Genomic DNA, 23,888 nt, shown 5'->3' with positions numbered 1-23,888 from the left:
TTAAAGGCAAAGGCCACACTAAAATGAAGTATATATCCCATGAAACACCATTAAAGACTGCTCAGTAAAATAGTTGCATCTCGTTGTTTTAGAATTTTTCTAACCGAGTAAAATTGTGTTAAACGATCAGGTTATATGGTGGTCCGTTGTGACCCAGAAGGTATCAATTACGTCACATCTATACTTTTTTTCTCGGAATAATTTGTCTCAAAGTCAAATCCATGAATGCATGTGTATCCATTTTGAATGATGAAATGTAGCAGTCTAATGTGTGTTTAGTAGCAAAAACCTTATGTGACGTCACTGTTAGCATTGTGGTCTGAAAAGACCACCATAGAATAGAATATTTAGATGCATTTCACTAAGTTATACAAATTGTAAAAAACCCAACTATTTTCCTGGACAATGTTTAATGGTGTTTCATCTGATACACATTTTAGTGTTTTCTTTGCCTTTAAGACATTTTATGGCTAAAAAGAAAGCTGAAAAGGTCTTTAGTTCTTTATTATGGAAGGGACGAACTCTTCGAACACAGTGACCGAGGTGTTCCACTCCAACAGTCGGCAGTGCATATGAAACTGTTAAGGATCCTTAAAGGAGAAGAAAACATAAAAATGATGCCAAAATCATACGAAACAGCGTCTAAACTTACTTGTAAGTATGGCCTTAAATATTTTTTTTTAATTTTGAATTATTTTTCAAGAGAAAAGGGTATTTGCAAATGTTTTTCAATGGTGGGTACTTGGGACCACCTTTTGGTATTTATCGTCATTGCATAATAATGTTCTAAATAAGGATGTGATGCACGTGTAATAAATTCATTTAAATGTAAATATTTATATCCAAATGTATGCATTTAATCTGAATTATGATATTTACGATATTAAAAATATAAATACGATTAAAATCCAGGTTGAACACAATTGTTAACTGAAAAGAATCAATTCTATTCCAAATGTATTTATTAAACATGTGCTACACCCTCATTTATGACATTATTAAACAAAGACTATATATACCAAAAGGTAGTCCCAAGTACCCTCCACACAAATATTGTTTTCAAGTGTCTTTTTCTCTTAAAAGAAAAATCGAACTAACTTTTCGCACTCTTTCACCGATCTTTATTTAATTATTATGTTTTCTCCACCTTTAAAGTAAACATAAACACTGCCACTATATACACATAGAAAAATATTATAGGACATAACTATAAGACAAATATGTAAAAAAAATCTATAAAGTTTTGAAAGGGGAGAAGATAAGGTTCAGCATTGGGGACACGGTATTGACGGACAGTTCTCTCCGAGTAAACATGTTGTAGAAGTTTGAATGAAAGGGTCTGTTATCAGTCAGAAGGTCCTGCTATGTTCGGTAAATTCCATGAAGTCGGTATAGCCAGCTAGCCAAAATGCTTACACCCATGCAGGATAAGAACGAGCAGGACCACTAAAACACGAAACTTGTGTCCACGAAAATCGCCCTGACCGAGCGCCAAAGTAAAAGAAACATCGGCATTTTTAACACGGAACAGAGCTGAAACTCTACGGTTGAATATCAGGCGTTTTTCTTTGTATTTGCTCATTATCAGATTGTTTAATACGGATCGTACAGGAGAGCTCCTAGGTTTTGTAACGTCACTCTAGATAGTGGTAACATGGCAAAAAAGCGTCACCAAATGAGAGGCTAGGTACTGACGATTATGACTGTTTACTTTGTTTAATTTTGTAGAATTTTTAAAATATTTTTAGAACATTTCTGGAATACTACTTTATTAATTAATTAATATTCACTTGAACAGATGTTCTTGAATCATACATATATAATTGTGTCTGGCATGGCAGTGATCAAGACACATAGCAGATCTTACTCCACCATGGACGTATTAACGGAGTTCTGTCTCAAAGACTCCACTAACATGACGGAAGACAAGAGGCTACAACATAGCTATAACATGACAAAATGGCGTGACCAAATGAATGGCTAGGCTAACAACTGTTTGCTATTTATTTTGTTGGCAAGCGGTGTAGAATTTTTAAATATTTTTACAACATTTCTGGAATACTGCTTTATTAATTATTTCAGCTTTAGTGGCTGCCCTTGTGTTCACTTTAAGGTTTAGATGCTACTGTGTTCACAAGAAAAGCCTGGAAATGCTTCGTCAATGTCACGTAAGATTGTGCGATTATTCCCATACAATAATCAGCTTTCCTTGTTGCCTTCATTATACAATTCCTCGACGAAAGAAAAAACAAATCAGTCTTATTAGTTTCTAGCAAGATAAATCTATGAAATCTGACAAATCTATATAACTATATTCCCTAACGGACTTTCAACTTTAGGCGTGGAAGATTTATTATCCCATGCTTTCCCAAGTCAGAGGGCCATACAGCCTTTGACCTGCTAATGGACAGATAGGTTTGCATGGCCTGTCGTGGAAACAGAAAACAATCCGCTGAGTTCAACAATTCTAGCATTGAAAGTGTCTTTGCTGTTAGCGAAATCCGGTGAATTAACAATGGACACTGGATAATGATGAGATTTCAGGTGTCTCTGTAGCCTTTCCCGGAGGGACCGGAGCGATCTGGGTGTGTATTCCCCGCCCTCTTGTCTCCGGACAGTCCGGTAAAAATCCGAGAGGAACGGGTCCAGCTCTTCCGGTGGAATGGTCTCGATTGGCCGGTTGTCTTGTGCGTTATGCCAGAGCCAGACGGAGAAGCGATGAACGGCGCTTCGGGTGTTACTACTGGTGTTGTCTTCAAAACGTTTCCTTTTGGGAAAGTGCTTCGCCGGAAGTGAATTCTCAACTCTCGGTTCCATCGTCTCAGAATAGCGCAACGTCAACTCGTCCCAACCTGAAACGAAGAATTTAACAACGTCGTTTACGTATTTTAAACTAGAAAGTTTTGTGACCAAAACAAATGATAACCCCAATTCCACCCACACCACGTCCCTATACCTATAATAGTGAAAACAAACAGTGAAAATATTAGAATGGTTAAATGCTGATCCAACTGACTGACGTTTAGACACCAAAATCTTATCACCTTTCAACCGAGCTGGCATCTGAGGTCAAGAAGTCGTCGGTTTTCTATCATTGCACACTTTCAACGCTTAATATAAGTCACGCAAAAACAAAACAAAACAAAAAAAAAAAAAAACAGCAAAAAATAAATAAGATGTGTTAGCTGTCTGCATATCGTCAAATTTCATTGGGAGGGGTGGGAGGCAGGAACAAACATTTGTTGTTCATCACTGCACATTCTTAATAAATATTCCACAAAGCCAGTTTTAAATTTAGAATATAATTTGAACGACAACATTTGTTTAAAAACAGATCTTGCAGATCTAATGTGAAGATATATTAGCCCATGTATCCAATAGACACAATATAGGCCCATGGTCAAGAATAGAATGCACTCAAAAAATTCATTTGCCAATTTTGACAGAAAATCTGTCGTCTGAGTGATGGTAGAGGGCATTCTGTTATTATAATATTCTGTCATATTTAACATGATATCTTGTTGGTTTACTAGAATCTTTATGCTGAATCAATATGTGTGAAATATTTAACAGAACAATCAGGCACAACAACAGAATGCATTCTAGCATCACTCAAATAACTGACTTTCTGTTAAAAATTAACAAATTAATTGTTTGAGAGTTTATTTAGCTGGCCTACTTTATCCGCCACACATGTGGTATAAGAACTTCAATCAAATACCAGGGAAGCGCTCGGCTTATTCCGCAGATCGGTAATCGGTCAGAGTTTGTTTTATTTTAACCAAGGCGGTCAGGTTTGAGAATGAAGGAAACCATCTGTGGAGGAGGCCATCTGTGGAGGAAGCCATCTGTGGAGAGTCTAGGTACATGTCCAACATGCTTATTCAATGAGACGTATTAACTTATTTATTTAATTGGTGTTTTACGCCGTACTCAAGAATATTTCACTTATACGACGGCGGCCAGCATTATGGTGGGTAGAAACCGGGCACATCCCGGGGGAAACCCACAACCATCCGCAGGTTGCTGGAAAACCTTCCCACGTACGGCCGGAGAGGAAGCCAGCATGAGCTGGCCTTGAACTCACATCGACCCCATTGGTGAGAGGCTCCTGGGTCATTACGCTGCGCTTGCGCGCTAACCAACTGAGCCACGGAGGCCCCCCCATTGAGACATGGCATACTTGGTAGAAAACATGCACTCGATCCACATTTCCTATAACATGATAACTGACATTCTATCCTACGAATAAGTGGAAAATTACCCAGGTCTGCTACGGGGTTTTGATATTTATTTTATCGGATAGTAATAAAGTTTCTTTTTATATCCAGTTTGGCCACTGAGCTTTTGCACGTCTGAATGTCTGACATTATATCGCATTAATCAAATGAGTTTTTAAGCTGAGTTTTATTTCTTGCCATAAATTTGCAACGAGAGCTGGATTCGAGCCTGCAACCTCACTGGTCAATGAGAGATCTGGATAAAACATTACCTCTTCATACGGTAAATGTCTATATACCAAAGGCCAATGAATTGTCTTAAAACTTTGATATGAAAATAAAAGCCGAGCAACGCCTTCATGTATGTTCACAGAAGTATATTAATATAGATGGGTATTACGCCGTCGGATGTCACTTTTTAAGACTTCAGGGATGCGAGGCTTTAACGCGCGAAAGTCTGTCAAGTCAACTACACCCTGCAGCGTTGTTAATCATGACTGACACAATATGACTGGTGTTCATACGCTTATGTGGCGTCAGTCAGGTTTCAGTGTGAAGAAAACCTGAAATGCACCGGCTATAAGCCATTAGGGGACCCCTGGGCATTTGCTTAAAAAAAAACTTTTTAAGTAATTATTTCACAACCCTTGGTGTACCTAAACTCACACCTAATCCAGGGTTAATTCAACTAAGAGGATATATAAACGCAACGTAATATTGTTACATTGTCCGCACATTTACGGATGACAGCTATTTTGGTACAGGTAGCATGAATCAAACTGATGTTCTTGTACAGTGTATTCGGATGTTTATATTCATTGATTATAGCGGGATCCAGTCACTTTATAACGCGCAAAGGTTTAGCTGGTACAAACTCAAAACGACCAAACACTTTTTGACATGCACTAGGTTGAGCCTGCTGTCAGGATTTCTGTTTGAGATATTGCTATACAATTTGAAATACCAGGTTTTGGGATAATACCCCACACTTACATGTTCAGCAAAAATGGAAGGAGGAATTTATGGTTTAACATTATTAAAAAATGTTTCTGTTCATCCTTTAAAATAGATATTTTTCTTCAGAAAATAATGTGGGATTTCGCCAAAGTTTTGCCTTACCTGAAAAACATACATTGCTAATGAATACAATACCATTTTGTGTCAGATAATTTGCCCTGATGAGTATACGAACATCAGCCCGTGCAAACGCCACTACACACGTGTAGTCCTGCATAATGACGTCAAAGTAGGTCACTCTGAGATTTTTCTCGGAGGATTACCAGTCTATATTGGGTGTTCGGAGCTCGCGGACTAACGACCTGACCAGTGGCATCAAGATTTAACATGACAGTAAATGCAAAAATAATTTTGGACAGCCTGAATTGTGGCTTCGGACAGTGACGCCATTATTCTACAAGGTCGCGTATCACTGCACATTAGCTAGATATGCACATATGTATGTATGTAGGTAGGTATGTATATGTATGTATGCTTAGGTTTAACGTCATACTTAACATTGTTTTTAGTCATATGACGACAAGGAGTCATTAGGTGTTTGTACATATACTAGGGCGAGTTCATGCCGTCAAAGTGCCACTGAAGCATTATGCCTAAGACACCAGACATGATAACCCACCCAGTCACATACTGACACTGAGCCAACTAGTCCTGCTTCCTCCCTCTAACGTCTCAGTGCTAAACGCCAAGCGAGGCAGCAACAGGTACCGTTTTCGGTATGACCCGACCAGGGTTTGATCAAGGGTCACCAGACTTCGAGGCGGATGCTCTAACGCGGTCCACTAGCTGCATGGCTGATACAATTTTACGTTTGTAATATATTACAAACAACTGCAACGAGGGCGAGGTGCTCATGTAATGAAAAATCTAACACGACGTAATGCCAAGGAAAATTTAGGACTTACTGTGTAATATTTATACACATTTTATTTTTATATTCAACACGTCGTAACAAAACTGATAAATGATTTTCCTACAATAATCTGGGATATGGCGTAAATTATTCATGGACTGACAAAACATAACAGATACATGCAGCAGAAAAACTTGAATTAAAGTTGAATGATTAGGTCAACTTTTTATTTATTTATTTATTTATTTGATTGGTGTTTTACGCCGTACTCAAGAATATTTCACTTATACGACGGCGGCCAGCATTATGGTGGGTGGAAACCGGGCACAGCCCGGGGGAAACCCACGACCATCCGCAGGTTGCTTGCAGACATTCCCACTTACGGCCGGAGAGGAAGCCAGCATGAGCTGAGCTTGAACTCACAGCGACCGCATTGGTGAGAGGCTCCTGGGTCATTACGCTGCGCTAGCGCGCTAACCGACTGAGCCACGGAGGCCCCTCAACTTTTTATCACTAAAACTAAAAATAGCACAAATGATAGAACTGAACGTCATAAAATACAGACATGGCATACGTAGTGTATTTGCATATTTCATTTCCGATATACTACTGAAAGACTAAGATCTCAGCTACATGAAGAATATATTTATTCATTTATCTGATTGGCGTTTTACTCTTGTACCATATATTCTGTACTCAAGAATATTTCACTGATACAACGGCGATCAGCATTATGGTGCTGGAAAACCGAGAAGACTATCCTCAGGTCCTTGGTTGACTACTTGAAGAAGGAAAACTATATTTATTCCCACGTTAAAAATTAAGTAGTGTTGAACCAAGTAAAAGTTTGCAGTTCCAAGCAAAAGCCGAGTACGCATAAAAGTTTGAGGTTAAACAAAGCAATGCATAAATATTTCAAGAAAGGGAAAGAGAAGTTCCAAGTAAAACCAAGTAATGGATAACTACCACAAAAACTGGAAAAGTTACTTAACCCAAGTAATGCAGGGAGACGAAAAATCAGCCCTATGAGTTCAAAATCTCGCAAAAAAGTACCGCAAAAAAAACAGATCTTGAACACAAATCACGACAAATAATCGACTGCACAATAAAGTTCGTTGGTTAAAAAAAACATTTCAACAAGTTTGTAATACTTTGCATGATCACAATTCAGGTGGCCAACGGTAATAATATCAAAGGATAAAAAAAAAAACTAAACCTGAAGTGAAAAATTCCCTAGACAATTCACAGTAAAAAAATTAAATTGACAATTCACAGTAAAATTAAATTGACAATTCACAGTAAAATTAAACTGACCAGGATCCTAAATTTTCGGGTAGTAGGATCAGTCCAGTTTAATGTCTCGCATGTACTGACACCTTCTAAGAGATGTCCACAAAATTTTCCATCCACACACAGGTCACACATATTGCTAACTGCTAAAACTTGGTACCAAATCACTAATACCACGCAATTTGACTGGCGTTCACATTTGCATTGGACATCCGAGCAGTAAGTTTCCTTCAAAAGCATTGGCGACCCGGAAACCGTATGCTGCAGAACTGTGACACAAGTTATGTCAAGTGTTTATATCCCAGCTTGTAACATTTAAGGCAGCAACAGGTTACGGTAGAAACGAATACATTACAACACTGTACGCGTTTCTAAAATAGCAATGGTTCGAGATCCCCAACTAAACTATCGCCACCTCATGGGAATAAAAAATATGCCCTCTCCTTTGTTTTATATGTGCAAACCAAAAACTTTTCGAGCCTCCTTTAGGAAATCCTGACACGACGGGTTTATTGATTTTTTGTAGAATCCTGATGTTGTTCAGCTGTGTCTTGTTCTCTGGTTGTCTCCGAGGACGCCACTGCAAAGGTTAAGTGAGCGGATCGTGATCCTGTGATGATAGCCGACCTCTCTTTGAAAGCTTTCTGACTTTTGGCAAAACAATGAGACTTGACGATAGACTGGGAATAGCTAGCGTGGCGTAGATGACGGTCCAGCCTCGTTCTCAACTGCACGAGCGACTCGACTTGGTAATCGGCGCCATTTTGTTTCTTGACGGTCGGCCAGAATTGTGACAAGTACTCGTCGAGTTCCTCGACAGGTATGTCTTCGATTTTGTCGTATTTGGTGGCTACTTCAGGGTGAAAATTCTCAAAAAGCCATCTTTCAAAAATGGACACTGCACTTCTGGTATTGAGAGCTGTCGTCTCGGATACTTGCCGATTTCTCCCGAAGTCTGGGGGACTCACGACCGGGTTGAAGGCGAACGGAATTTGCCGAGGATAATGTTGGCTCACGTGACTTCTTCCAGACAGATTCAACGGTCCACTGTCCGCTGTCGATAAGAAGGAGAAAGGTTGGGCATTAATGAAAGTTGCCAAACTACAACTTTTTTACACGCAAAAAAGGCTTTCGTCGTGGGTTTTCTTAAAGGAGTATACATATCTGTACGTATATTGTACAGTGTACATGAAACACTTGTAAATCTATACAGCTCATGCATTATCAATTCACATCTCCTCCCAACGTCCTCCTAGGGAGCACAGATTTAAACTAGATAAGACATAATCCCATGTTTCGACCCAAGAACACGGTGAAAAATGATCACTGAATGTACAAATACTGCAACACTGTGTCTGTGTGTTAGTTTGAAAGCTAATGTAATGCAGGTGAACAAATAATCAACACGCACGCCACAATGCGATATGTGATATTAATTATGGATTAAGAATCAACGTAAAGACTCTGTAATAGCCAAATGTAATAAACATGCTGTAAAAGTCTTGGACAATCTGGATTTCAACCAGAGAAATGTGTACTTCTTGATGATAAGGATCATACAATACAGTTAATTAGCTTTCTAAGCACAAACGACAATTTGTGTAAATTGATAAAAGAACGTCACATATTGAAACTTAAATACACCCCTTACTCTGTAAGCAGAGATACATGTTAGGCCTTGATGCTATACTAACAACGGAACTAATGAAACGTTAATAAATACTGAACACAAAATTGTAAACGTAGAAACCACCGCGGTTTGATTCTCAGGAATAGGGAAAAAGCATCTGATCTTACTAGAAGGGATCAAACCCGGGTTGGGCCATACCAAAGACTTTAAAAATGACTGGTTGGCGCGGTGTCAGTATAATGTGACTGGGAGGGGTATCATATCTGGTGTCTTCAGTGTGACACTTCAGTGGCGGCAGCACTTTGGCAACATGAACTCGCCCTGCCAAACACAATGACTCCTCGTCGTCATATGACTGAAAAATTGTTAAGTACGGCATTAAAACCCGAGCATTCATTCATTCAATCTAACTAGAAGGCAACCCGAGAGCACAAACTTCAACCACAGCATGGCGAGTTCCAACAAAGCGGCAATACTCTGCTGGTATTATTACAAGCTTAAAGAAAATATTGTATTTGGGTCTTATCTGACAATACTGATAAATCGTATAAACTATTCCTTTGTCCGGATCCAGATTATTTTATAGATTTGTGATTGGCCAATTTTACCCAAAATTCGTGCATAACACTTCCCGTCAACTTCCTGACACACAGACAAATTTTGCCTGCAATAACATAACTTCCTTGGCATATATGTAGGAATTCTGATACAAGAAAAATATGTAACATATTCAACAAGACAGATTATTATTCACAGAGTATAAAACAGCCTTGGACATGTTTTTGATTTTTCTTCAAGCAACGAAGTTTAAAGGAAGTGTGTGGGGTGATGAGTGGAAACCTGTTGGTAAGATACGCCCGCAAACAGAGTAAAGAGTGACCTGTGAATAGCTCTTTAAATGAACGACCATTTTAAAACCATTCCTAAATACCTTTTGATTCCTTTTCTGACACATTGAAGATCCATTATTTATCATTCCATGGCTGTAATATCAAAAACTGATATCAGCGTTGTTTGGAAAAGACGGTTTATCAAATGAAATGGTCTCACTACTTCTTTCTTGCATCGTGCATTTAGTTTTGAGTGAGTGAGTGAGTGCTTGGGGTTTAACGTCGTACTAACAATTTTTCATATGACGACGACATTTGGTTTTGATAATTTTGAAAAGAATAATACCTATAGATGACTGTGGGCTTGAAAGTTCTCACCATAAGAAATCGTGTGTTCACAAAGTATTGGATGCACAGGCCAAACAACATTGAAAATAGGTCAAGGTTACTAAAAACGATAAGGCTCTTCTGAATCTACAGGTGCACATGTGTTACAAGCTGAACTAAAATTGTCTGTCATAAAATGTAACTTAAAAATGGACCAAGGCCACTGGAAAATCAATCAGGATTTTTGAAAATGATCTTTGCCGTGTACAAGTGGGCCTCACCAACGTCTCATTCACATATACATGCAAGTTTTTGTCTTGACAAGTAATGGACTTTTCGAATGAAATTTCTTTCACCGCAACAGCAAACCTTGTCAGCTTCTAGTGCCGGGTTCACAAAGGATAAACATGGATGACAACCATGATGTTGCACTTTAAATGAAGACATCCACACTGTGTTAACCGATATTTTGTTGCAATATATATGTACACTTAGAACACGAAACTGTGGTCCTTTCTAAAAGTTTCTTAAACTTGTTCTTATGTCGAAAACCGAAGATCAACTAATATTTTTTTAATCAAAGTTGCCAAACTTCAGTCTTTATTAACATGATATTGCGCTTATCCCCAAGCATTAAATAAAATTAACATGCTGCAGCAAAGATTATACTTCTCACAGCGCATGCGCGCAACTCTACGTTCGCTTTACATCACATCAATTACCAGTAAATTTTGTACGGAAATCTTGAACACCACAAACTTCACTGTGTTCACTCTGATAGGATAGAAAGTGATGTTAACACACAAAACCTTTGAATCAACCGATACCACGTTTTTATTAATACTCGACACACAAGAAATCAATTTTATCTAACGGATGTGAAGCATGATTCGAATGGACATCCATGAAACAATTTCACTGAAAATATCATCAGTTGAGATTATAAGCCTAAACAAGCCAACATCTTCTCCATAGCGTTGAAAGTCAAAGCCAGCGTAGAGAGCGGTGCATGCGTTTTGATGCGCAAAGCTTTGTATAGCTATTGCAATTATCCTTCTCGGAAAAACCGCATTGTTGTTCAAACCATGAGGGAAATATTACATGCAGACAGTAAAGTTTCGCGTCCACGTTCTGGTCGAAAGCCCCAGACGATTAGCATGCGCTGCTGCATGGTTATTAGAGGCCAGTCTGTGAGGTCGTGGGTTTGAAACCCACGTTGACCATAGCTCAGTATTAAAATTAGTACAGTCCTTGGAACGTCTCGAGGAAAACCAAAAAAAAAACAAAAAGAGAGCAGGAGAAAAAGGCGCGTTAATAGAGACCGTTAGTTGGAAACTACAAGTTGTAATTTCTAACTTCAGACTTGAACTAGTTTACCTATTCTACTTTGAAGTTACAAGTTCAACTTTTAACTTCTAATTAAAGGCCTCTGATAGTGTAGATGGCGTGGACACTTGTGTGGCATCTGTGTAAGCCAGTCGGACTAAAATAGCTAACGGTATACACAACACAGATACTCGTAGAACCAAATCCGTCACCATGTCACTCGAGAGCACTGAAGTCAACGTTCATGACGTTGGAGAAATTCGGCAGGCGTTTCGACTCCGTTCTCCTCTTATATGCCAGAAGGCTCTTGACAAACACAGCTGACTCCGCCACTATCGACATAGGGTAGCCGCAGGTCTTTAAATGGAGCTCTAACCGGGTCCGCAACTGACTGAGGGACTTCGGATTGTAGTCCGCACCGTCCTGACGTTTGACAGCTCCCCAGAACACCTCCAAGTACCTGTCCAACTCCACAGGCGGAATCTCCTCTATCCGGCGATCGTCTTGGTACGGCGGCTGCTTTATCCAGCGTTCGAAGATGGACACGGCGCTTCGGGTATTGACCGTTGTATTCCGACTGGAGCCCTGTCCTGGCGACGGCCTATGGATGGACTGTCGGCTGTTAACCATATCGCCGCCGAACGAACCGCCCTCGTTGAAACTAGCCGGCTGTGATACCCTGTCCTCTTCCATCGGCATCACTGGTAACACAAAACGGGATACAGAGGACGGTAAGAAGAAGGAATGGTAAAGCGAGACATCCAAGAGTATTGGTTCACCTGCATGTGGCCCACAATACTGACTGTCACACACGACACACATTAATGTTGCGAGTAATGTTGCGTGTGATTCGCTGTTTTGGTTGATCAAGGTGGCCAATTCGATCACATTACCTTCAAACCTCCAGGTTGTATGAAATCGGTTTGAATTTATAAGTGCAAACTCCAACACTCGTACCCACCACTTAACCAACAATTCCCTCTCACAAGACTCGACTTGAAATAAATGATAAAACGTCTTTTTCCCACCCGTATATAAAAGCTGGTGATTTCTTCTCTTTTACAATAAACCAATAGCTTCACGAAGACATAGGAAATAACAAAGCTCTCCCGGTTCTATAACAGGACAGTTATTGACGCATGATGATATTAAACAGTTAACCGAGATATATGCAAACAGTTAAGCATCGCAGTCTTGGGCAAGTTTTCACTTTGTCCTTAAAGCATTATTCCCTATGGCTACAAGAAGGCACATGTACCACTGCTTACACTGATATTTCCAATCCTTTACACATATGTTTTCACACGTGTCTTCCCGGTGCTTTTCAAATCGGTACAGTGAAACCCATTTAGCTTACACAAAAATGCTTAAAGTGCCAGAATTGGGAAAAAGTAAACGAACTCTGAGGTGTTAATCAGAAGTCTCTTAACTAGGTTTTGATTAACTGATGTCCATAAACAAACAAAAGTGATCACATAATGGTATATGCACACGTTTCCTTTATCGATACAACTTAATCAAACTGGATCAACACAAAGCCGAAACACGCAATTCCTAGCAGGAAATAAACACCAAACATATCTTACCCTGTCAATGGAGCTAAACACTTGTTTCAACGCGACCAAATACTGACAAGCATTTCTACTCTAAACGTATTAAATATTTTTTTCATTAACCACAGGCCATTCTAAGCCATATCAGGGCTTATAAGCCTTGTTACAATTCACTGAAACTGAATAAGGTACTTCCGCATGTCAGGTACACAAGTGGTTTATGTTGGTAAATATGATCTGACGAGCACAAGGGATAACGTCTTCATAAGTCTGTCATAAAGTATTACATCTATCCTGCATCAGTCACACTGAACAATAAGTCAATATCAAGGCCACTGCATATGAATACTTCGAGTGTCGCCCAAGCATACGTGGATGCTTGGCATTAAGTTGCTAGCCTGGCGTTCTAGAAATGTATTCCCGATGAACTGAGCAAACGGAGGGACGGATAGAGGGACGGGCACCTTCCACTAAGCCACCATCCCTTCTCATGTCAACGTTACTACTCTTTCCATTCGCATCGAAGCAAGGTGAAGTCAAAGAAAGATTGAACATTTGTAACCAATGTGTGGACATTTGGTTGACTTATTTGCAACAATATTGCTTATGATTGGTCAAATGCGAGATGTTGATTGACAGTTTGAAAAGGTCTGTTCTGGTAGAGGGGTAAAAACAAATGCCCTGAAGTGAGTTAAAACAAAGAAGCAATAAATGTGTGTTAATGTACAGAATAGCGACGGCTCCAGAATGTTTTACAAGTATTCTTCGAAAGCATGGAATCTAGGCGCCGAAACTTTCGCATACCAGCCGTCAATAAATAAGGCCGTTCCGGGTCAATAACCGGAAGGTCAATTCCCAAAACAACGTATGACACGAACCACCAAAGAACTAAGAAAGTACATGACGTACGAAAATAGGACGGTGCCACGCAAAGAGAAGCAGTTTTCAATGATGTTGGAAAGACGCAAGGTGTGTTCCAGGCGATTGAGTGAAATCAGTATTCAAGTTGTGTACCATGAAACAAAATATGTACCTCAGTTGCGCTCTGATTGCAACCGATCATATATCCAACGCGGCGATCTAATTCAACACGATAAATATACAGCCGTAGCCCCGGGTTAAGCGGTATTAGACAGTCATGAAGCAGAGCGCCAGAGATGCTGGACGCACGGGCCATATTTACTGACAACAGAGTTATACTAGAACACTCTCGTACGAGCACAAAAGTTTTTCTTTTTTTAATTGCAACTAATCGTTAACCATAACAATACTACCCAATGTGGTGAAAATTTACAGATTGTCTGAACACAGAAAAGTTATGCAAATGTATACTATATATACATCTGGGTGTACATTGGAGTTTAGACGTCTATCTGTCAGCATTCAGACGTTCAGTATATGAGTATATCAGCAAACACGTACTATAGACAGTACAGAGCCAACACCATTACAGTTTTTACAGTTTATTGCTACAAAACAGATTTTAATAATAGCAGCATCACAACCTAACTTACACGTAAATAAGTTAAAACTTCTACACAAATGAGATTCGGACAAGTCCTCTTAATGTGTTGATGCGCCCTTTATACTTGTCAAGTTTGACAAACAGAAGGTTTTTCCCGTCTCCAAGCAATTGTTTTGTCATTAAAAATGCTATAAAAAACAATGAATTAATAATTAACCAACAATTAATACTTAACCAACAGACATATATTTTAAAGCTTTTCGTCAATCTGCACTATGTATAATGCTTGCAACAAAATACAGTTAACGTACTGTGGCACCATACCTTAAAAAAAAAATTCAGTGTCAACCCTGAATATCCAAGAGAAACTGGCCTAAACTCATCACAAATGGAATATCAAAATTTTATTAACCACAACAATACCAAAAACTCGTAAAAATACTTCAATAACTTATTTGATATGGATACATACTATACGGAAAATGTTCTAAGCTCCCGAAAGTTGACGCCAGCTGGCAGAGACAGTGATATGACGGCATGCAATAAACTATAAAACACTATCCTGAATGATATGCTTGCAAAAGTGGGTTTACACCTATTTGGTTTGGGTATTAAGTGTATTAAGTGCAAAAAATTAAAAATTATTCGCATACTGAACAATGAAAAACGGCAAAGCCACCAATACAAAAGTCTTCCGAGACGAAAGAACATAAAAAGCTAAGTACACAGTCGATATATGAGCTGTAACTATAAAGCAGTCAAAAATAAACCTATTAACATTTAATGTCTTGTGACGATGATTTGATTTGGTTCCCCGGCATTTATAAGAATCAAACTCATTAGCCACAACAATATACACATGTACATAGAGACTGTCTTTCAGCGAGGAAAAACGTGAGCTCTCTTTGTCACGAATAACTGTTCACATCTGCACACGAACCGATAAATATAAAACAATTTATTTGTTTGTTGTTTAACGTCTTACTCAAGAGCTACGAAATAAAACGCTACGCGTATAATCTGCTTTCTTCGTGGTCTTGGTGGACCGGCGGGTGACATACGTTCAGCTCATTAGGAAAGAGCCATCTAAGCGGATGTCGTCTCTTCATGAATGATAAATGAAAATTCACACGCAATATAAATTTATACTGATTTTCTGTACACTAAGTAGAAAAAGGGATGAGCAGTTCTGTGTTGTGTTGATGGAAGTGCTTACATCATCAACGATACATATCTGCAAACCTTTGTGGTACAAAGCCTCGAGGGAATTCCTTCATGCTTGATTACTGCCCTTATCAAGGATATTTTACTTATACCACGGCGGTAAGTGTCAGGAGTGGAGCTACTCAGTCACCTATGTTACACTACAAAAATAATGTGTTAATTTTAACAAAAAGTATGTTGTTTGAGTGATCTTAGAATGTATTACTAGAACGTAACTATCGCATAATACTGTTGTATTGAACATATTATCCTGTTTGTCTAATAGAATCTTATTGCTGAGTTAATAGAATCAGAATGTGTGCTATATTTAACAGAATAATTTGCCACAACAACAATACTTCATAGATAGCATCACTCAAACAACAGACATTCTGTTAAAAAGTTAAAACACCATTTTTCGGGCGTAAGTGACAGGCGAACTTTCCCACCCGCCGAACCGATTCACCTACCTCGATATTTTTTTTCTTTATTTCTACGAGATTCAATGTAAAATATGAAAAAAATAGCAATTTCTGTTGCATTTATAAACATATATAACAAGAGAGGGTTAAAAGTTGGAGATATCCTCCGTCTACTCCACACTTTACCACTTTTGATTCTTTCACGGCAAAGTCACAGAAATAAAATACAAAAACCGACAATGTCTAAAAATAGTCGGAATAATCCTATCTGAAAATAATCAAGATTTCGTTATTCTGGGCCTCAGAGTGACTTATAAAAATAAAAAAAAATAAAAACATAAAAACAATGCCTTTGTGGTAATATAACATGCACTCGACTAGCACCTTACATCCCTTTGGTCCTGTTCGTGAACGGCTAAAGGAACACTCATAGGCTACAAGTTGCGTAAAAACTTTTCGGCCAATCCGATTCGATTTCTTTTCGAAAAGCTTCATAAGTCGTCACATAACGCTAGCACCTAATCTTTCCTCAGAACACTATCACCGTGTCACAGCATTTAAAGGTTCGGAATCAGGTTCCGAATGGTTGATCAGGTACAATGTCATTCGTCTCTTTCGTCTTGCACGCTGCCACCCTGTCTCTGAAAGCACATCTGCTCCTGTTGAAGATTTCCGACTTGACAATAGAGTGAGGGTACCCACATACTCTGAGATGCCGTTCCAAACGTGCCCTTAAATTGTTGAGCGTTCCTGCACGGTATTGTCCGGAAGTTCGACTCTGCACTCCTATCCAAAACTCAGACAAAAGTTGGTCTAATTCAGCGGGAGGAATCGTCTCGATTTTACGCTGGTCATTTCCGTGTTCTTCGAATAACCAACGCTCGAAAATTCCCACAGCGCTTCGCGTGTTCACGATGGTTGACGTCGATGTGGCTTTGATGCCGTCGTCTGCTATGTCCTGTTTAGTGAGATCATGAATTACCTCCCCTGGACTCATTTGTCCGCTGGTGTCGCTGCCGCTTGGAGCGTTGCTGGCGTCAGGATACACTTCCGGCGTCCAGAAACCCTGGGACTTTCTCATCAGCATCTTGATCAACTCCGCGGAGCGGTCAGCTGGCACTGACAAGAAGAACAAATTCAGGTCATACGTCAGCGTCTGGGTGATACAATATAGACAGTATAAATCGTGAACCGTGACAGAAAGCAGAAACCCAAACCACCTGCAACATATTCAAAACAAGACCACCAATTTACGTATATTCATCATAAGGACGAAGACCACAATGGCCACCAACCACTACCTTCTAAGAGAGAAACCTAAAAACAACACATCTGTACACATCTCCCAAAAACCAACACCGTTCTCAAACCTCACAAATCACAGCACAGCTAGTTTTGTTTTCACCCATTTCCTGTACAACGAGACAACTCACGAACACAAGGCTTTAAAACATTTCAATATCCCACTGAGCTATCAGGGAAGACCATGCAATCGTCTCCTTTTAGAGGTATGTAAACGTTTGTTGTGACGTCAATCCTTAGTTTAAGCGATTATAGGAATGTTATATATACATGAAGGGTCCGTTCGTTTCTGAAAAATGTCAAACTCATTTCTTCGCCTTCATTTCAAATACACCAAATTTTGCCAGTGTAGAAAAGGCAGAGTATCGTCATCAATTCTCTTAGGTACAAATATGAACATGGATATGATTATGGATATCTCAAGGCCTGGTTGTGTCAATGTGACAGAGATTGTATAATCCACTATCAGACTTCCCTAGATTATATGTAAGCTTCAATCAATTCAGACTGACTTTCCCGCATAACTAATCAGAGACCGAGTCACTGTCCATAACCTTACACACCCAGTAGTAGTCTATATAGACTACAACCAACTAAACGCCCAGTGGCTAAACGCCCTAACGCCCTTGCACTAAAACTTCATGTCACGAAAGATCAACCATGCTACGTATTATAGTCCACTATGCAAATAATGCGGCTCAGCCTGTACGAAAGAGCATTCATTGACGCTAATTGTGATGTAACGTGTTTTATTATTATTATTTGTTTGAAATGACGCCGCGCGATTCTTGAAAAAGACTCTATAGCTGTTACGTTGCTAACAAGCACGTTTAAGTAGGAGAAACATTTCATTCTTATAAAACGAATCAACTGTTGCGAGTTGTTTCTCCATTACATAATCCCGGCAGGTATTCACGGCATGACGTCACCCGGCCAAGGCTCCACGGTCGACAAGATAAGCAGAAGGTCCAACTTTAATGGGTTTTTAGTAAACATAATAGTTTTTTAAATGCAGTTTACAGGCTCACATAGCACAAATACTGTGCTTAATGAACACTTAGTGTGAACATAAAGTCGTCGGGGTTCTCCTTTAACTGACTGATTTTCGTTTCATGCCATACTCCAGAATTTTATCACTTATATACACATGCTGACGGCCATTGTTATGGAAACCGTAGTACTCCGAGTAAACCATTATTACACGTTACTGATTAACTTGTTTGGTTGAAAGCTTCTTATAATTATAACTATATACTATTATAAGTATTGCTAAGTATAAGTGTTCAGGTCTGAGTACCGGATACAAGACTTAACAGTTAAAATGAATCCGATGTATTAATGGCGGAATTATGTCAAGAGTATCGTGAAGTGGCAAAAGTTTACTCCGGTGTCCATGTGCTGGAGATTGCCAACGGACTTCCATCAATAAATACCAACCCTCTTATAAAACATCGTAAACCTCCCCAGAACAAACGTTACACTTATCATGCATTAGTATTTGTGGAATGCCACGCCCAAGGCCTAAGGCTCCCGGCATGACGAAACACTCAGAACCTTCACAATGACCATGTGGCTGTTGTGGCAAAAGGCACGATTACGGTGGTACATACAGGTACATACGTAAAATCCTACGGTGACCATACCTCAATGATGGTACACGTACCATATTCAGATCCTACGGCCATGATGCACCCACTACCCAATAGGATATAGTCATCAACATATAGTCATCATTAAAACCTCACGTATGAACCCACCTGGGGTTAAACCCAGCGTCTACAAAACGAATACTCTAGACGAATAGAAGATTCTATATATATACTATTAAATTGTTCAGGGTTTATTCCACTTCCTGAAGAGCAAACAGACACCACGGTCAGCAAAACGAAACGTCATTTAATATTCAGACACAAACGGGCACATGCAGTATTATAAGTTTTCATGTATGTTGCCCCAGTGATACCTTCAGACTGCATTATTTGTAAGAGTGCCTTTGCAGTACATAAAACTATGCCTTCAACGCTTGAATCACCAATATATACGAGTCAATAAATGCATTTCCAGTCATCCCTCGGGAAGTTTTCATATTATTCATCAAGTATCCCCACTTGGGTATTCACATCCACCGGCTAGTTTCCCACTCACCCACACAACCCTTTGGTATTCGCATCCACCCGCAGGTATTCTCACTCAACCCTTTGGTATTCACATCCATCTGCAAGTATTCACATCTATCTGCAAGTATTCCCACTCTCCCACTCAAACACTCAACCCTTCGGTGTTCATATCAAGACCTGTAGCCTCAAGTATTCACATCAACACTCACTACTCATCCCTAAGTATTCACACTTAAGTATTCCCTTAAAGGGTGCAAAGCGATACACGTTCAAAGAAGGCCTAAACTAGAATGTCACACAACTGGTAACGTGTGACCTAATATCTGTACAAATCGATTGGTGTTGTGCGTATAGTGTGAACATTGCAAAAGATAAAAATCTATGAAATCAAGCTTACATTCGCTGGGTTTTTACTGGATTTCTCAGAAACAACAGAGACCAGGGTGCAATCATCCGCTGTCGACACTGCGGAAATTACATAGTGATGTCCTGTACCAAGGCGCAAAGTCATGATCAGGGACAAAAACCGGATCCGACAAGTTCAATACACCTCATAGATCTCTTCAATCACACCGGAAATTAGGTCCATATGCAATCCGTTAAGCACAATGGCAATGGCAGTTATCTGTGTTCAAAGTTAAGTCATTGATATGGGGTAGGTATATATGGCTAAGATTCACAACTGGATCAGAAAAATGGTTCACAAACAAGATCCCTTGACTAGGATGCCGATGGTGCACCACTCAGGTCTACCTCTTCTTGCGGGGTGCTCAGTGTTACCCTGTTCAGAAACGCTTGGCGACTTCGAGAGAACTGAGGTGAGTTGATGATGGAGTATGGGTATCCACGGTCCTTAAGATGGCGCTCAAGTCTGGTTCGGAGCAGTCTGAGAGACTTGGGCTGGTAAGGATCGCCCGTGCGCCGGCGCACCGTCATCCAGAACTCGGACAAAATAGGATCCAGTCTCGCCGGGTCGACGTCCTCGATCTTTTGAAAGTCCTTTCTGTGCTTATCCCAGAACCAACGTTCGAACAAGTTCACAGCACTCCTGGTGTTCACCGTGGTGGAATAGGCAGTTGCGCCGATGAACCTGTCCGATTGGTATGGAGAGATAACTTTGAGTTCGTTGGGGTCCGGCAAGTTGTATGGGCTGCTGGTTAACTGACCTTGATTCTCATCTCCTGGGACATGGAAAACAAACAGATCCACATATCAGCGTCAGATAACTGCGGAAAAAGTTGACTCAGCGAAATTCAAAACAAGGTGGATCATCCAAAAGAAAACGGGGAAGCCAAAATACAGCACACGGACAAAGCCTTCTGTACCAAAAAAATATCGCACGAGCACATGTACCTTTCTCAATATTATCAGATGTCAAATGCATGCGTAGTTCCGAAAACGTAGGGTCAGCAAAAAAATTAAGAGTCAAGGATAGCGACGATCGTGATAAATATTCACTCTAATCACTTTTCTCACAATTTTACCAGGTTGTAAGTATATAATTCGGATAGACATTCAACATGTTCAAAGGCTGACTATTCATATGCATATGATGACAAAAAGGATAAGTTTAATATGCAAAGTTTTTTTCAAGTTCTCCTCCTGCTGCAAACTTTCATACCACTTTAAGGTCAACACCAGTGACAATTGGGGATATATTCGTATTCATTTTACAGAGATCCTTCTTTAAAACTTTGAAAACTCGAGTGGTGTCCAATTGGCTCTGTCAAAAGAACAATCTTAAAAGTTCCTTCTCAATTCGGACACCAGTAGTAAATTTTCTAAATCGCTATTCAGGCTGCTCCCTCCCCTCAAAACCCTTGTCCGAAGAGAAATTCGCTAAAAAAAAAAAAGATACCGTTTCATTCATATAATTTGCATCCCACAACTTTTAAATGACATACATTCAGATTGAACAAGAAAGTTTACCTTCTGAAAGTTGAAGGGTAGGCAATGAGTTCCAGACATAAAATATTTATTAGAGCAAAATCGGATACTTAGTTCAAAAGATTAGAACATCGCTATGCAACTATTGCAAGGTTCAAACAACATAATTCACAACTGCACGACGAGAATGTATAGCATTGTAGTTGCAGTTCGGATGCAGGTAGTACAGCAATGTTTCGAAAACCATCACAAGCATATTCAGGCCTCTACTTTACAATAACAAAACACGTGAAAGCACTGACTGAAATCTACAGCAGCACCTCTGAATTGGTTTTCAACAATGAATACTTGAATTTTCCAAGGGAAAGAGAATTGCACCAGTATATATGATCATTTTTTGACAATAGCCATTCACAGGAAAACTAAACACATAAGGCCATGCCTAACCCCAAACCTTCTTTTAGGTCAATCACATGTAGAGACGTCTTGAGATTTAACAACTTTCAAATCTTGTCTAAATGCCAACAGCATCGGAATTTCCTTCGAACTGCAATGTGAACATAACTGTGTTCGTAAAAATCTGATGCGTTTCCGAAAAACTAACTTGTAAGTTTTCCATGGATAAATAAATACAGATCTGCCTAGGACGTATAGGGTCCCAACCCGTGAAAGAAAATGTCTTTGAAGAGCATTCAAGAATATCGAAATCCTATATTTTCCAGCACTGTCAATAACCCTTCAGCTTAAGTGCAAACTTTCACGTGGACATTTATCGGTCGTTTACAAACTTAATATAATATGATATTATTTAACATTAAAATATTAAGTATTCTTTAAAAATAATTATAATTAGAATCGTACAGCAGCGACGACAGTGTGATAGCTGGCAAATGGTCACACGCAACCGGTGAAATACGGCCTCTTGTCGATTTACCTCAGTCAGGGTTTTATTCTAACTGTCCATGTAAATGCATAAATAGTAGCACTGTACACTTATCCCACAATAAACTCTTTTTCAACGTCTTCAAAACCTTTCAACAAATATATAAGCACTTTCCAGGATTGCAAGGACAAGTGGGAATCTGGAGGAATGCTACATTATTCTAATTACAGGCAAATAACTGTAATATGTAGACCTGGTAGGCTGACAAAAATTAACCGCACTGAATAACATCATCTACAACAGCGGCAGCAAAAGAGTTTAAAAACAATAATCGTAAACTTCGCTGTGCTAACACATATTCAAAATGACTCGAATGGTATCACGGGGTTTCCCTGCCATCTGAGATATCTCAATGACTTCCTTCTGTCACTTTTTGGGGAGACGAGAATACCTTGACCATTTTTGTTTTGGTGCGCGTGGAAATTGGTATTTCAATTAATTATCTGCCTTACCAGTATAGTAACGACTAAATGACGACTCTCTTTCCGTAACATGATGGATAACCTTCCGAAAAGTCAAAACAACAACACGATCATCTCACAAGAAGATGTCAGTGATCAAACAATGACAAAAGGTGCACCCGATACGATTAGAAGATAATGTTGCCTTGGCGGCGCGCGACCTATAAGCTATAATGTCTTGTTCTGAGCATGACCGGTCCACGCGGTGCCTTCTTGAGCCCTGGGGTATCGGTGCATCTCAAGGGACAGAAGTCGTTCGCGAAACGCCCTTTGCGAGGCCGAGAACTGTTCAGACTTCACAATCGAATGTGGATAGCCCATTCCTTTGAGATACAAGTTCAAAAACTTCCGCAACGATATCAGCGAATTCGATTTATAGTCGCTACCATTCTTTTGTCTCACTGTCTTAAAAAATGAGGATAGATAGGAGTCGAGTAGGTCTGCTGGGATCACGTGTGCATCACGTGACTCTCCCTGGTCTCTTAACCACGCGTGCAAAGTGTTCACGGAATAAATGCTGTTTTTGTAGGTAGGACTGGAGAGAACGTCCACAAAGCTAACAGCGCCGCTTTCATGAATCGACTGTCCACCGCTTTCTCGAACCCCATCTGCTTTCCACCGGTTTCCGTGGTTGCGTTCCGAATGCAAATGTCTGTTCACGTCAGCTGAAGGACTGCCGTCTGAATGTGACGTCATCATTTGTCCACAACTCGTCACTGGCAATGAAAAGAAATCTAAGCTTTTGAAGACGTCCGACAAAGAACGATAATATAAATCAGTAAGTATGGAGCAAATAAGTTTATGTGCGTGTCTTTTCCACCTGTATCGTCAGCTTTCATCACATATCGCCAGTATTCCCTTTATACGCCTAGTTTTAAACATACCTGCCCGGTTTCCCACACGTATAGTTTCTTATATACTGTATATGGCTTTTTTTCCCCACATCCTGTATATAGCTATAGTTTACCACGAGCTGTATATGGTTAGTTTTCCACACATTGTATATAGCTATAGTTTCCCACGAGTTGTATATGGCTAGTTT

The 23,888-nt window shown here is 39.7% G+C and overlaps 1 protein-coding gene across 5 annotated transcripts in view; it reads right to left on the bottom strand.

Annotated features, from left to right (window-relative positions):
* Positions 1–1,226: 1,226 nt before the first annotated feature.
* The window catches only part of LOC135463663 (uncharacterized), a 36,058-nt gene continuing 13,396 nt past the window's right edge, over positions 1,227–23,888 (bottom strand). Inside the window, exons 4-5 of one of the 5 annotated variants that reach the window (XM_064741041.1) lie at positions 19,953–20,736; positions 17,128–17,255 (exon numbers count right to left, since the gene is read on the bottom strand). In XM_064741041.1, coding sequence (XP_064597111.1) covers positions 20,276–20,736 — 461 coding nt within the window. In that variant the 3' untranslated portion in view covers positions 17,128–17,255; positions 19,953–20,275. The other 4 variants (XM_064741042.1, XM_064741040.1, XM_064741038.1 and 1 more) reach the window with 4 other exon arrangements.

Source organism: Liolophura sinensis, chromosome 3 (assembly GCF_032854445.1).
Source record: "Liolophura sinensis isolate JHLJ2023 chromosome 3, CUHK_Ljap_v2, whole genome shotgun sequence".
In the NCBI taxonomy this organism is placed as follows: Eukaryota; Metazoa; Mollusca; class Polyplacophora; order Chitonida; family Chitonidae; genus Liolophura; species Liolophura sinensis.
The sequence above is the reverse complement of the archived record's forward strand: the minus strand, read 5'-3'. Positions and strand labels throughout refer to the sequence as shown.